General features: G+C 49.5%; 1 protein-coding gene across 1 annotated transcript; it reads right to left on the bottom strand.

The window, feature by feature from the left end:
* Positions 1-11,530: 11,530 nt before the first annotated feature.
* Positions 11,531-15,933, bottom strand: LOC107525597 (chymotrypsinogen B). Its single transcript, XM_016197798.2, has 7 exons — positions 15,577-15,933; positions 13,574-13,677; positions 13,393-13,472; positions 13,226-13,304; positions 12,755-12,935; positions 12,152-12,285; positions 11,531-11,692 (listed from the first exon to the last, which is right to left on the bottom strand). The coding sequence occupies exons 1-7, from the start codon at positions 15,626-15,628 to the stop codon at positions 11,531-11,533; spliced, it is 792 nt and encodes a 263-aa protein (XP_016053284.2). The 5' UTR covers positions 15,629-15,933.
* Positions 15,934-16,535: the final 602 nt, after the last annotated feature.

Raw genomic sequence — 16,535 nt, 5'->3', positions numbered from 1 at the left:
TGTTGCCTGCGGTAGCCATCCCTAAATGTCACTGCTACCATCGTAATCCAACAGTCTTCCCAGAGTCATGTGATCAAGGCCATATGGTCTAACGAGATGATTAGACCACTAATTATAAAGGCCTTAATTGGCATGTACGTGCAGATCCTCCATGACTCAAGGCCAAGGAGAACTAAGGAGGGTAGACTGGCTGTAAGACTATTGTCATCACCTAAGCAGAGGCTCTGGAGAGGCAGGAGATTGAGGTAAAAATCTCCCATAGGTAAGGGGAATCAGAGACCTCCACCTGTGACCACTGAGTGGGTAGGTTGTGCCTGTACTACGTGTCCCAACCCAGACTAGTGAAATAGCCTTGTGACAGGGAACCAATGGCACCACGAGGGGAAATGCAGCAGAGGCCTGTGGTCTCTGTGTCACCGCCTCACTTACTGCTATTGCTCTTCCTCCCCTGGCTGCTAATCCCTAGCAGGATGTTGCTAAAAAATTAATGGACAAATATGAATGTCCTAAACACCCAGGGCCAGTGCCTAAGAACCCTGAGGACGTGCACCAGCTCCTTGATGCAGAAGCCTCGTGGGGCTGTTCAGGGCCACAACACACCAACATGCCAAAGCTCTGGTTTGATACTCCAGAGGCCCAGGGGCCTTTCCCAAGGACCTTGTGAGTACTGCACCAGGGGAGGCAGACCCCCATCCCAGAGAGCTCCACTGGGACTCCCTGGGAAGGAAAGCGGGCTCACAGGGATGGCATCCACAAAGTTTTCCATAACAACACACAAGATCAAGGTAACAGGAGAAAATCAGGAAGTAGAAACAGATTAGAAACTATACTTTAACTGAAATTCAAACCTTTCTTAAAGATTTCGTGCAGCAACAAAGGAAGGAGGAAACAGTGGTCTTAACTGACACACTAGACAAGATAAATTTGATATTTTCAGAGCATTTCATTCCAAAGCAGCAGAATAGATATTCTTTTCAAGTGCACATGGAACATTTTCTAGGATAGACCACAAGTTAGGACACATAACAAGTCTTTTTTATTTTTTATCCTCACCTGAGGATATTTTTTCCTATTACTTTTTCAGAGAGAGTGGAAGGGAGAGAGAAACATCGATGTGAGAGAGACACATCAATTGGCGGCCTCCCACACTCACCCCGACCAGGGCCGGTGATCCAGCCTGCAACAGAGGTACATGCCCTTGGCTGGAATCAAACCCAGGACCCTTCAAGTCCACAGGCTGATGCTCTAACCACTGAGCCAAACCGACTAAGGCCACAAAACAAGTCTAAATAAATTAAAGAAGATTGAAATCACATCAAGCATCTTCTCTGACTACCATGGTATGAAACGAGAAATCAATTACAAGAAAAAACTGAAAAACACGAACACATGAAGGCTAAATAACATAGTACTAAAGGATGAATGGGTTAACAATGAGATCTTGGAGGAAATCGAAAGATCCTTTGAGACAAAAATGGAAACACGACAACCCCAAATCTATGGGACACAGTGAAAGCGGTCCTAAGAGGGAAATTCATAGCATTACAGGCCTACCTCAAACAAACAAAAAAACAGAAAAATCTCAAAATAAATTATCTCATCTGCCCTAGCTGATTTGTCTCAGTGGTTAGAGTGATGGCCTGTGGACTGAAAGGTCCTGGGTTTGATTCTAGCCAAGGGCACATACCTCAGTTGCAGGCTCAATCCCCAGTCCCCGGCCCCAGTGAGGGTGCCTGCAGGAGGCAACCAATCGATGTGTCTCTCTCACATCAATGTTTCTCTCTCTCCTCACCCCCCCCAACTCTCTCTCACTCTCTCTGAAAACGCAATGGGGTAAAAAAAAATCCTCCAGTGAGGATTAAAAACAAAAAAAATATCCAAACACAGAATCTAACCTTGCACCTATAGGAACTAGAAAAAGAACAACAAACAGAGCCCAAAGCAAGTAGAAGGAACTAATAAAAAAAAGAGTGGAAATAAACAAATAAAGTCTACAAAAAATACAAATATGAAACCAAGACCTGGTTCTTTGAAGAGATAAACAAGATTGATAAACCTTTAACCAGACCCATCAAGAGGGGGGGAAAAAAAAAAAAAAAAGAGATGACCCAAATAAATAAAATCAGAAATGAAAGAAAAGTAACAACTGACACCACAGAAATACAAAGAATTATAAAAAGATATTATGAACTATATACCAACAAATTGGACAATCTGGAAGAAATGGATAAATTTCTAGAAACATTCCATATTCCAAAACTGAATCAAGAAGAAACAGAAGAAACAGAAATCTGAACAGACAGATTATAACTAATGAAATCAAAGCAGTAATCAAAAATTTTTCAACAAATAGAAGTCCTGGACCAGATGGTTTCACAGGTGAGTTTTACTAAATATTTAAAGAACTAGCAATTAGCCTTCTCAAACTACTCCAAAAAACTCAAGAGGAGGGAAAACTCCCAAGTTCATTTTATGAGGCCAGCATTATCCTAATTCCAAAACCAGATAAAAACACTACAAATAAAGAAAATTATAAGCCAGTATCCCTGATGAACATTGATACATAAATCCTCAACAAAAATATTAGCAGGCAAGATCCAGCAATACGTTAAAAAGATCATACACCATGATTAAGTGGGATGTATTCCCAGGAAGCAAGTCTAGTACTAAATCAACAAGCCAATTTACATGATACATCACATAAACAAAATGAAGGATAAAAGTTATATGATCATCTCAACATGCAGAAAAAGCACCAGCACCCATTTTTAATAAAAACTCTCAGCAAAGTGGGAACAGAGGGAACATATCTCAACGTAATAAAGGCTACATATGACAGATCCACAGCTAACATCAGACTCAATGGGAGGGGGGGCCCAAAAGCATTTCCAGGTTAGGAACACCACTCTTATTCAACATAGTACTGGAATCAGACAAGAAGAAATAAAAGGCATCCAAATTGGAAAGGAAGAAATAAAACTGTCATTATTTGCAGATGACATGATACTGTATATACTGTTTATAGAAAACCCCAAAGATCCCACCAAAAAACTACTATAACATACAGTAAAGTAGCAGGAAACAATAGAAAAATTCAGCAATCAGTTGCATTTTTATACACCAAGAATGAACTATCAGAAACATAAACTAAGAATACAATCCCATTTACAATTGCATAAAAAATACCTAGGAATAAATTTAGCCAAGGAGGTAAAAGACCTGTACCTGGAAAATTATAAGACACTGAAGAAAGAAACTGAAGATACAAATAAATGGAAGCATATACCATGCTCATGGATAAGAAAAATTAACATCGTCAAAATGTCCACTACCCAAAGCAATCTACAGATTTAACACATTTCCCATCAAAGTACCAGTGGTATATTTCACAGAACCAGAACAAACAATCCAAAAATTTATATGGAATCACAAAAGACCCTGAACTAGCCCCAGCAATCTTGAGAAAGACGAATAAACTTGAAGGTATGCTACCTGTTATCAAACTATATTTCAAGGCCATAGTAATCAAACATCATGGTACTGGCATAAAAACAGACATAGAGCAATGAAACAGAATAGAGATCCCAGAAATAAACCCATGCCTATATGGTCAATTAATATTTGACAAAGGAAGCATGATATACAATGAGGTAAAGACAATCTATTCAATAAATGGTGTTGGAAAAATTGGACAGATACATGCAAAAAAAATGAAACCAGGCCACCTTCTTACACCATACACAAGAATAAACTCAAAATGGATTAAAGATTTAAGTGGAAGACTTGAAACCATAAAACTCCCAGAAAAAAACATAGGCAGTAAAATCTGATATTTTTCTTAGCCATATTTTTTCTGACATATCTCCTCAGATAAGGGAAACAAAAGGGGAAAAAAATGGGACTACATCAAACTAAAAAGATTTTGCACAGCAGAGGAAACAAAAAGACAACCTACTGAATGGGTGAACATATTTGCCAATGATACATCTGATGAGGGGTTAATATCCCAAATTTATAAAGAACTCATTCAACTCAACACCAACAAAACCTAAAACAATTGTGGGCAAAACACCTGAATAGACACTTCTCCAAAGAGGCCAAGAGACATATGAAAAGATGCTCAACATGCTAATCATCAGAGAGATGCAAATTAAAACCACAATTAGGTATTACCTCATACCTGTCAGAATGGCTATCATCAATAAATCCACAAACAACAAGTGCTGGTGAGGGTGTGGAGAAAAGGAAACCCTGGTGCACTATTGGTGGGAACGCAGACTGGTGCAGGCACTGTGGACAGCAGTGTGGAGGTTCCTTATGAAATTAAAAATGGAGCTGCCTTATGACCCAGCGATTTCACTTCTGTGTTCATTGCAGCATGATTTACAATAGCCAAGATACGAAAGCAACCCAAGGGCCTATCAATAGATGAGTGGATAAAATAGTGGTGGCACATACATACAATGGAATATGACTCAGCCATAAAACAGAAGAAAATCTTACCTTTTGCGACAGCATGGATGGACCTAGAGGGTATTACGCTCCGTGAAAAAAGACAGAGAAAGACAAATGCCATGTGATTTCACTTATATGTGGAATCTAAAGAACAACATAAATCAACAAACAAAACAGTCTCCCTGTGAAAGGTGCCCTCCCCGCCCCAGGAGGGCTAAGACAACCTTATCACTAGAGCTAAGAGATGCAGGACCCAAGAGCCTGTATAATCAAACCTTGTTGCCCCTTTATTAATTTACTACCCAAGCCTGAACTTTCTTCAGATTCCTCACTAATAAATACTCAAACCTTGCTTAGATTCCTTTGTGATAACCTCTAAATTTGGGGGGTCCTATCAATTCTTCAAATTTATTGTTTGTTTTTCCTAAAAAGATATAAAATACTAGCTGGTTCATCATTTCTCTGAGCATCACCTGTGATCTCCTGCGCACAAATGTTAAATTGTTTTTTCTTCCCCCCCCCCCCGCCCCGTTAATCTGGTTTTGTGTCAATTGTATTATGAGCCCAGCCGTAACAATTTAAAAAGTGTGGGGGATTCTCCCCCTCCCAGGAGGCTCTTTTAAAAACTGAGGCCCCACCGAGGACTGCACCTCTCCAGGTTCCCACAATGTCCTGGGCCACAGTCGCCGCCCAGCGAAAGCACTGCCGCCCCTGATGCTCCTTGGTGAAATGGAAATGGAACCTTCAGGAGAGGGCTGATCCAGCCGTCAAAGGCCTTTCTGGATTAGGATTATGGAAGAATGTGGCTTCCCTATGCCCCAGAGCCTTGAGGAAGTGATAGAGGTGGCCTTGCGTCCTCCCCGTCCAGCTCCTTGGGGAGCCCCCAGGGGCCAGCTGTCTGAGATGAGCAGGCGGATGGTGCTGCCTGGAGGGCCACGCATGGTGCCTCAGCCAGTTCTCCAGTGGAGGAGGGCACGCCCAGCTCAGCCAGCTGGTGGTGCTTTAAGCTGTTCACCCAGCCTTAAAGAGGCCATAAACAGGGCCTCCCCTTTGCTACAGATTCCTGGGCTGTTCTAACAGCCTTGTGGTTTGGCCTGGCCAATGGCTAAGGGACAGTTTCCTCATACAAGGCAAGCCCATCTGGTGTTTGGAAGAATTAGGGGCCCCAGTTCCTGTCGTTCCTCGCAGTTCCACACACACTAACCGCTCTACACCAGGAGCCATTTTCAACAAGATCACTGACTCCCTCACTGAGCCCGCTGCACACTGCCCAGGCCAGGCCCCTCCGGCCAGCCAGCGGTCCTTCATTCTGCCCCAGGGTTGCCGGATGCTATTCGCCATCCACATAACTCTGGAGGGCAGGTCCCAGCTGCCACTCGTGCTGGTGACTGCAGCCGCCTGGCCCCTGTATCTCAGGTGCCCAGCACATGGCATCTCAGCTTTGTAGTGCCCCCTTCCCTAACCCCTACCCCTGCCCTAGGGAGGGGAGCCTCAGGTGAACTTCTTAGCCACGCTGGGGCCCCTCTCACCAGCACAGACCTCCCTGCTTAGGCAGAGGGGCGCATTGTCCAGGCCTTCCGGGGAAACAGGTGTTCCACCTTGCATAGCTTATCCACTCTACCATGCCCACTTCTCTGAGCCTCATTCCACCGCCTCACACAGCATTCTGTTATCTCTGCCTCATTTAATGTGGCCCATTACATGATCCTGGAACATGCTGTCCCCATCCCCCTGGGGCCTGGCCAGGGTGTTAAAACCTACACCTTGGGTGAGTGTGCCCAAATTAATAAACTCTCCCTTATCCTTCTTAGGTTCTGCCCCTCCCTTGATTGAGCACTCTCAGCATCCAGTCCCCATCATGCTCTCCTGGCCCGGCCAGCACCTGCTGCCTGACCCTGCAGCTCCCTTGGCAGGGACTCTCTTTCCTCTCATTCCAGGCCCCACACACCATCATGGCCAGGAGCAGAGACATGGGGGCGGATGCAGGGGTGCCCGCTATCCTGTGGGGCCATGAGCTTGGCGCAGCAGACCTGAGCCTGGGTTTAACCTTTGGAACTTGACTGCTCTGGGGCTAGACTCTGGACCCAGTCCTCAGCTTCCTCCACTGTGCAGGCAACCGCAGGAGGGGAGAGCCTACCTGTGCTCCCAAGGAGGCGCCCTGGCTTGCACAGCCAGCTTTTAATTGCCTATAAATCACTCTCCGCTTTTCTTTTTCCAAAGACTTCATTGTGCTTAGCAACAGCCACACTATTCCAGTCCTTAGAGTTTCTCCCTCCATTTTCCTCCAATTCCTAACAGCTGGAACTGACCAGTGAATTCTCTTCCACCAGGATACCAGCCCGGTTCATCAGTGGTAGAAGTTTTACCAATTTCATTGTTACCTTGTGCCAACGGTGAAGAGGTGTTCTCATGGCCACCCAGCAGGCAGTGCTCCAACTCCATAATCCCATCATAGCACCCACTCTCTGGGACCCACTCCTGGTCCCAACGGCCAAAGCTCAAGCTCCCCAGGGAGCAGATTCTAGAAGAAGATTAATATGCATAAAGTTTATCAGAATCAACACCTGGGAAGGGGAAGGGGAAGGGAGGGAATGGGCGCAGGGTTGGACAGAGGGAGAAACTGGGTTTCAACACTAGCCCGAGATTGGGGTAAGAGACTGGGCCTTTAAAAAACCCATGCACATGGATTGCCCTGGTCCAGATGATTCCCTTAAGCTGAGGAAATTTGCAGAGAAGACGGACAGCAGAGGGCTGAGAGTCATTCCGGGGTGGGGGGTGGGGGGGCCTCAACACAGCTCCTCAGAGAGTCCACTAGGCTGTGGGCACCGGTGCTGGCTGATAAGTGACTGGTGAATGGTGTGACAGTCTCTAGATGTGAATGGTGACCATCTTTCTAATCAATTCAGGTGTTTTAGTTAATTAGGAAGCAAGTTTATGTGCAGACAGAGAGGTGGGGAGTGTGTATTGTGTCAAACAAGGTCTAACTCAGAACAAGGATGTGGGGCAGCCTTGACTGGGCCTGTTACGTGGACCTTGCCCTGGGGCAGGGGGATGTCTGTAAACTGACACAGACTCTCCTCAAACGTGGAACTTTTTGCTAAACTGTACCTTTCAGTATAACACCAAATTCAAAAAAGTATATTTGGAACAACTTCGGTATGTAAACTTTTTCAGCTGTAATCTTTATGAAATTTAAATGCAGATCAAGTATTCCTAATGAGAATTTAGCATCTTAGTTGAGATGTGTTGTAAGTGCAAATTACACACTGGATTTCAAAGACTTACTATATGAGAAAAAGAATGTAAAACGTCTCATTTAATAATTTTAAAACATTGATTACATGTTGAAATGATACTATGTGGATATATTGAGTTAAATAACATATCGACAAAATTAAATCGCCCATTTCTTTTGACTTTTTTAGTAAGGCTACCAAATGATTTAAAATAACTTGGCTCATGTCTTTTGTACAGCGCTGGGTTAGAAGGAAGTCAGAGCAGCCATGCAGTTTTCTCATTGGCCATCAGGTGGCAACCTTATCACAGGACTGCGTTTTTCAGGTATCTGGAGGTCTCCTCCCCTAAGATCAATTTTTTTTTCTGAAGTTCAGTCTTGAAGAAACTTTAGAGAGAACCATCCAGATGGGGAAAAAACTGGGAGGAAGACCTGGGAGAGGAGAGAATGATTTGAACCAGGGACTGTGTATGGTCATGGGAGTGGGCTTGGCTGTGGCAGGATAAAACAGGGAACGAACGGTCAGAATTGTCTGCTTCTCCAACTGCAGAGCTCTGGGGCAGTGGGCTCCGGCCCCAGACCCTCTCTGACAGCTAGCACAGGTGTCCTCCGAGTGAGTGAGCGGCGCAGCAGCTCTGCGCAGTGAGAAGCCGAGGAGGGGAGGAAGACCATCCCCACAGCCCCATCCCCCCCCCCCCCCAACCCTTTCTGAGTGCTGCTGAGCAGGAAATGGAGCCCAGAGCAGTTTTTTGGTGGGACAAGCAGTGAATAGTTGTGGTTTTCTGGCATCTAGAGCTTGGCCTCTGCCTCCTACCCCTGAGCTTAAGGGACTGACACCCACTAGGGACTTTGACCTCTCTCCATGTGCATTGCAGGACCTAGGACTTAGGGCCCCCGTGGAAATATGCGCTCATAGGCCAAAATACTGAGAATTCTGAGGACCTCAGTTACTTCAACAGAAAATCATAAATTGGAGCTTCAATAAAAAAAAATAGTTACAATGGGTCGAAACCCTCAAATATGTTTAAATCCACGAGTACTTAATGACTCTAAAAAAATCAAAATTAATTGGGTCACCTTTGGGGGATGATAGAGAACAAATTTATGATCTTAAACATCAATAAAGGAAAAAATGTAAAAAGAAATCTGTAAAGGAATAAAGAGTTTATAGTGAGAGAAACAAGATGGCGGCGTAGGTGACAGCTGCATCCGCCGCCTCCCGCAACCACATCAAAATTACAACTAAATACAGAACCACCACCACTCAGAGCCTCCTGGAATCCAGCTGAACAGAAGCCCCACAACCAGGGACTGAAGAAGCACCGAGACCCGTAGGAGGGGCAGAGACACGGGCGGATCCGGGCTGAATCCCAGAGACTGGGCCGCGGGCCCACACTCGGTGCCCCGGGTAAACCTGGGAGGACATCTCGGCGGTGGGGGTTTCCTGGAGGAGGGAGGGGTCCCAGCCCCACAGCAGGCCCCCAGCGCAGGGCTCCAGGGCTGGGAAGAGACATCTCCACACCTTCGGACTGTGAAAACCAGCGGGGACTGTGGCTGAGGGTCGCGGAGGCTGCGGGAGTCCCCGGCTTTCCTCTCAAAGGGCGGCGCAGGGACTCACTCGGACGCTCCCTCTGAGCCCAGCGCCGGGCAGCAGCCTGAAAGGACCCGGGACACTCGGGGAGGAACTAACCTGCCTGAAATCCGGGCGAGAGGCGGAGGGCGGCTTCCTCCCAGGCAGAAGGGCTGGCAGAGGCCTTTGCTCCTTTGGCGAGTCCTCCCCGCACAGCCGGCAGGCAGGTGCCATGTTTGAGTCACCTGGCACTAGCGGCAGCTGCATTGGCTCACAGCTTGGCCTCTCCTGGGCACCGCCAAGCCCAGCACAAGGAGCAGCCATCTACGGTTGCTGTGTAGCTCATGCTGGGGGGCCCTGGGCAAGGCACTGGCACAGGCTGACTTTGCACCTCCCGGGAGGCCCCAGAGACAGTGCACCTGGTGGTCAGACTCAACCACGCTGGATTACAACCCTACCACATCCACAAGTGACACACTCAAGGGGCGCACTTGGTGAACACCAAAGCTCCACTGAAGTAAATCCTGCTCCATAGGGGTGTCTCCAGCACAGCAGCTCTTTGGCAGTAGTTGCAGCTGGTCTTCACAGCTGATTGGCCTGGGGGTCAATTCCTACCAGTGATGCCAACAGCAACCAAGGCTCAACTCCAACAGGACAGTGCACACAGCCCACACAGGGGAGCACCTAGAAGGCCCAGCTCAGGTGACTGGGGAGGCTGAGCCACTGGACCCTACAGGACACCTACTACACAAGTCCAGGAAGCACAGAGGATCCCAAACAAAAGGAACCCAAAGAGGCACACAGCAAGACACATAATTAAAATGCCAAAAATTAAAGACAGAGAATCTTAAAAGCAGCAAGAGAAAAGCAGTTAATTACCTACAAGGGAGCATCCACTCGACTGTCAGCCGATTTCTCAACAGAAACATTGCAGGCCAGAAGGGAGTGGCAAGATATATTCAAAGTGATGGAAAACATGGAATTACAACCAAGATTGCTCTACCCAGCAAAGCTATCATTTAGAATTGAAGGTCAGATAAAGAGCTTCTCAGACAAGGAAAAGCTAAAGGAGTTCACCACCACCAGACCAGCACTACAGAAAAAGTTGAAGGATCTTCTTTAAGAAGAAGCTAATGAACAAAAGAATCTGACAAACTAAATAGACCCAGAGTCATTGACGCATGCAACAGACGATCATATTTCGGAGGAAAGAGGGAAGGGGGGGTGGAGGGTGGGAAGAGATTAACCAAAGAAGTTATATGCATATATGCATAACCCATGGACACAGACAATCACGGGGTGAAGGCCTAGGGATGGGGTGGGAGTGAGGTGGAGGGGGTCAGTTGGGGGGGAAAATGGGACACCTGTAATACTCTCAACAATAAAGATAAATTTAAAAAAAAAAAAAGAAATCTGTAAAGGACAAAACAGTAAGCTTACACCCTTGTGAACAGTACCTCTGGGCAACTGAATGATAGATGGAGAGCCATCTCCCTGGGAGTACTCCAGATGATAAATGAGAAGGCAATGTTAAAATTAAGTCCCACCATTTTGTGAGCTCCCCAGAGAACTGATCCCAGCACCGGCCTCAGGAAGAAGAGAAACAGCCAGTCTGGACACGGCCTGATGAAGGAAGCCGCTCCACTCACAGCCTCCCCGAAGGGATTGCACCTGAGCCCCATCAAGCCTCTATTAACCGCTGGATCTCAGCAGGCACAGGGAACAAGGAGGGATCAGTGGCTCCAACCTCCGGCGCTGGATTCACGTTTCCCGAGCTGTGCAGTTTAGTGTATGTGCCACGTGTGTGGGGACCTGGGTCTGAAGCAGGAAGGGCGAAGACTGGATGTTTGTTCTGGGGCAGTGGGTGTGGCGGGGCAGAGAAAGGTGCCTGGAGCATGTCATGTGGTGGCGGGAGAAGCCTTCTTGGGCCAGGTATCTTGGCCCAGTGCCCACCCCTCAGGGCTATGGACTGCATAACCTGGCTAGGGACTCCTGCCTTCCAGAAAGCTCCATGGGCCAAAGCTGGCTCCAGCAAGTAGGACCTGAATTCTACCCCAGGTAGGATGAGATTCAAACACAGCTTCCTGAGAAGATGGGTGTTGTGGGGATACCTGCACCCTGGAAAGTGAGCAGTAATGACGCCCCTGGTGGGTAACAGGGAAACTGCAGCCCCACATCCCCTCGGCCACACAGAGACACATACAGTCAACATTTCTGTACAGATGCTTTTATTGGGGACACTTGGAGTTGGGAGGGCAGGGGCCACCGGTTCAGTTGTTGGCCAGGATCTCCTGAACCCAGGGCATGAGCTCGGTAACCCGGGAGTACACTGCAGGCGTGGAGGTGGAGCAAATGCCGCTGCCCCAGGACACGATGCCCACCAGGGTCCAGGCTCCATCCTTCTGGCAGACCAGGGGGCCGCCAGAGTCACCCTGCAGGAGGAAAAGGAACTTGTGTCCAAGCCTTAAAGGGGTTCTCAGGGCCCCAGTGTGCCCTGACCTAGCTGAGCTCAGGGTGGCAGGGGCTGGGTGCAGAGAAACGACAAGTGTGGGCACAGTGGCCGTGCATAAGATACTGAGATCTGGTCAAATGGCAGCCCCAGCCCTGCGACCGACTCCTGGTGGGCCTGGGCTTACCCTCTCAGCCCAGCTATCAACTGTAAAATGGGCTGAAAATGTCCAGCTCACAGGGCTGGTGTGAGATTAAATTCCCCTGGGAAGCCCAGGACCACATCTACCCAGAGCAAGCCCTCATCGGGGCATCTGTTAGTGCTCGTCCTGGCTGTGGCTGGTGCACCGGGCGAGGAGTGAGGTTAAGTGGATAGATCGTGGCCTGACCAGGGGTGGGGCGAGGTCAGGCAAGGTGGGCAGGTGGCACAAGGGAGACCATACCATGCAGGAGGAGACACCACTGGCACCAGCGCAGACCATCACGTCGGTGATCTTGTTGCCCCAGAACTTCTTGCACTCGGCGTTGGACAGGAGGGGCAGGGCAGCCTGCTGCAGCTTCTCAGGAGTCTTGTTGGCTGGAGGGAGATGGGGGTGTGAGGTCAGGGCTTTTCAGCCTACCTGCCTACCCTGGGTAGAAGGGGCCAGGGGCTTCCTGGAGGTCCTGCCCTGCCCCTGCAGCCAGGGAAGGGGAGACCAGGGCCGACACTCAGAACCCCAAACTAGGCCTGGACCTCTGACTCCCAACCCAGACTTCATGGCAAGAAGCCCTGGTGGGAGGTGAGGGCAACGCTTGCAGGTACTTAGGTGTTTCTTCTGCCACTTACTGTTCAAGTGTATGCTATTAAACCACGTTTTTATTCATGTTTGGTAGGTTGCTAATTAAGAGGGTTTAAATAAATGGGAAGATTTATGACTAATATTGGAATTTAGACCTAATAATAATAATAATGGCCCTATGGGTCCCACCTGGAGACTCCTGCTGCTCAAGCAGCCCCAGCCCCAGATCAGATAGAGCTGGTGGGTGGAAGGGCCGCAGGCTCTCACCGTTGTACTTGGTCTTGCCCCAGCCGGTGGTGGCGCACATTGTGCCAGCGGGGAAGTCGTCCTCGGCATTGGGCAGGCACACGGCGGACACGGTCTGGGAGAAGCGGGCAGGAGTGGCCAGCTTCAGCAGGGTGATGTCATTGCGGACGGTCAGCATGTTGAACTTGGGGTTCTTGAAAACCTGCGAGGAGAGGCCAGAATGTCGAAGTGAGGCCCTGGGACAAACCAGCAAACTGCAGCTTTCAAGGAGACAAACTCCTTTCCTGTCAGGCCCCTGGGGGAAAAAGACCCCCGGAGCCCAGTGTGAGAGTTCTCAGGCCCTATCTGTTGGCTCCTGTGGCTCAAGCAGCCAAAGGCTCTGCTCCCTCCAGTCCTACCCCCCCCCCCCAGCATCCCCTTCCCTCCCGCTGAGCCTCCCTGGGAAGGCTTATGACTAATATTTATGACTAATCCAGGGCCGGGTGCAGGTACCTTGGCAATCTTCAGGACCTGGATGTCCTCCTCATCTGAGCCCTGGTCAAACTCTCCAGCCACGACCACGTGGGAGGTCCTAGTAGCAGAAGCAGGTGGGGGTTAAGGACCCAGCATGTGCCTGCTCCCCATCCCTGTCCCCTACTGGAGCTGGCCCGGACCCTCACCTGACCCCGCAGTGAGCGGCAGTGACCACCCAGTCCTCGCTGATGAGGGAGCCGCCGCAGAAGTGGAAGCCAGTCTTGTCCTGGAGGAAACGGGGAGGTCAGCGCTGGCTGGACACCAACAGCCCCCAGCGGGCCACCACCCCAGTGTGTCCCTCACTCATGCACAGAATCCCCCCCTTACCTGCAGGGACACCTGCCAGGGCCAGGAGCCAGGGACAGCGTCCTCCCCATTGACGATCCTGGACAGGCCACTCAGCACGGGGTGGATGGCGGGGACCCCGCAGCCTGGGGGTGGGGGAAAGAAGAATGGGAAGGTCTGAGGCCCGGGGCCAGTCTGCGGAAATCCTGGTTTCCACCCTGGCCCACCCAGGTGGGCACAGGGCCCCACTGCCACCCTCCCCTCCGGGAACCTTCTCCCGGCACCTCCCAACCTGCAGGTTCCCAGATCCCGCTGCCCAGCCTGCTGACCCAGTCATCCTTCCGAGGACACGGAGGGACAGGCCTGTTCCCAGCGCCCTTCTGGCTGAGAACTCAGCCTGCCGGCCTGACTCCTGCCCACCCCTCCTGGCTGAGGCCTCAGAGGGTATCTGAGGCTCCGGAGCTCACCCTCCTCAGTAAACTGGAGCAAACGATTCTAACCTGACTGGGCAAAGCTCACCCTTAGATTAGCGCAGCGAGGAGGGCATGGAATTAAAATGTGACAACCCGAGTGCTCGGGGAGCGGGGAGCGTGGAGCTCTGCCCCTGCTGAGGGCCCGTGAAGGGGCCCTCACTGGATTCTCTATTCCGGAGATTTCAGAAACTACTCATTGTACATAGGTTTTGCTCCTTAATTAGAAATAATAAAACAGAACTTTGATTCCATACCATGAAAGGACACATCAAGGAAACAGAAAACAAAGGACCTGAATGGTCACAGAAGGAGAAAGGACAGGTGTGCTTAATATGTCCATGACCCATTTGCTGGGTCAGGACCAGGAAAATTCTCGGCCCCTGTGTGCAGATGTTACAACCTGGAACCCCTATGACCAGCCAGGCCACCTCAAGGGTCACACAGGCCTTGCTACTTGCCATTCCTGTTTATGGGAACAGGGAGGACCAGCCTGTTACTGAAGATTGTTCTCGCCAAAACATGTCATCACAACCATCTTGTCATAGCAAAAAGATTAGCGATAAAATGTGATGTATTCACACAGCTGAGCATTTTACAGGGATTAAAATGAATGAGCTGGGCCATCGATGGGGATAAATCTATGTAACGTGGGTGGAAAAAAGCCTATGGTAAAACTGACATGAAGTATCCTGCTGTTTGTGTAAGTTTTCATGAAGGTTATACACTGCCTATGGATTTATAAATATGTAGTAAATTTGTAAAAACCCGCACAGAAATGATACGAAGCAAATTCAGATGAGGCTTCGCCTTCCAAGGGGAGGAGGGAGCAGGCAGAAGGGAGCTTTCACTGAATCTGTTTCATGTTTTAAAAGAAATGCCCCAGGCCCAGCCGGCATGGCTCAGAGGCTGAGCATCGACCTAGGATCCAGGAGATCACGGTTCGATTCCCAGTCAGGGCACATGCCTGGGTTGCGGGCTCCATCCCCAGTAGGGGGCGTGCAGGAGGCAGTCGATCAGTGACTCTCCTCATTTACGTTTCTGTCTCTCTCTCCCTTACTCTTTCTGAAATCAATAAAAATATAAAATAAAAAAGAAAAAGAAAAGAAATACTCCAAACAAATCTGCTAAAAGGTAACATTTGCTAAACCCTGATGGTACAGGGATGTCATATAATTTTCTGTATTTTTTTATGATTTCTTTTTAAAAATTAGAAAAGAAAATGTTAGTAAGTGCCTGGCACATAAATAAAACACCTGGGTCTCTACCTTGGGAGATGTCTGTGACCACACCAACCCTTACTCTGCCTACAGCACCCGCCTGGGCTGCTTCTGGGGCCTCGGACCTCAGTGCGGCCCAGACTGGTCTTTTCTCCCACCTGGTGCAGGGTCCAAAAGGAGCTCTCTGCTCCCTGCAGACTCAGCTTGTCTGTCTCTCTGTGAGGCCCATGGGTGCAGGGAAGGGGACTCACAGCTCCCTCTTGGCCAGGCCCTAGGGTTTGCTCCGTCACTGGGTACTTAGGGACCTCCTCCCCATCTCCTCCCAGGCCTGGCCGCTCCCCATAGACACACTCACCGAAGGCTGCTCCCACGAGGGCGAAGCAGGAGAGGAGCCAGAGGAAGGCCATGTTGCTGCAGTCAGAGCGATGTGGAGTGCCTGCTTCGAGGGCTCTCTTTATATCCCCTGGGGCTCCTCAAACCGGGCCAAGCCCCCCTGGCCCTGCCCAGTCAGAGAAGCGGAGAACCACCCTCCCTGTTATCCAGGGACCTTGGGCGATAAGTGGGGGCCAAACCCCTCTCACAGCCAGGCCTGGCTCCCAGCCTAGGACACCCCAGCCCCTGAGAAAGGGGCAGCTGCCATGGTCCAACATCACCCATTAGACTTGGCAACATCAGGCATCCCAGGGCGCTGCGGGCGGGCCAGCACCCAGGCTGGGAGCCCGGGCCCTGCAGAGCCCAGCTCTCTGCGGTCTTTGCCAGGACTCTGCTGCAGGGGGCTCTGCTGCTCCCAGTGCAACAGGGAGGATCCTCAGCTCCTAATTACAGGCCATCCCACCATGGGCTCAAAGAATTAATTCAAAGAAGCCCAACTGGTCATCACCTGGAGGTCTCTAGTCCCAAGCACGCAGGCTGCAGGTTCTCAGCAAAGGGCATGTTCGGTGCATCCCTCCTCAGAGAGTCAAGCACTATACAGATATTCTGGGTTCTCCAGAGGGTTGCCTCGAAACCAGCCCAGCCAAGCAGCTTCAGGGTAGAGTGAGGGTGTCTGTGGGCCTGAAGGAGTCACCCCCACAGTGGCCGAACGGTGGCCGCCAGCAGGTTACAGGTTGCTGGCCTTCCCATGTCTACTACTGTGCTCCACCGAATTCTCTTTTTCTGCAACAATTCACAATTTAAGGAACTAGTTGTCTCATAAAGCATTCATCTCATAAAATAGGACTTTGACTCCACACCATTAAAGGTTGAATTGAGGAAACAGAAAAGAAACGGTTTAATTGTCACAGAACAATGAGAAAAGGACAGGTGTGTGTGTGC

The sequence above is a fragment of the Miniopterus natalensis genome, chromosome 18 (assembly GCF_054644295.1).
Source record: "Miniopterus natalensis isolate mMinNat1 chromosome 18, mMinNat1.hap1, whole genome shotgun sequence".
Taxonomy (NCBI): domain Eukaryota; kingdom Metazoa; phylum Chordata; class Mammalia; order Chiroptera; family Miniopteridae; genus Miniopterus; species Miniopterus natalensis.
Note: the sequence above shows the minus strand (reverse complement) of the source record. Positions and strands in the feature narration are given on the sequence as shown.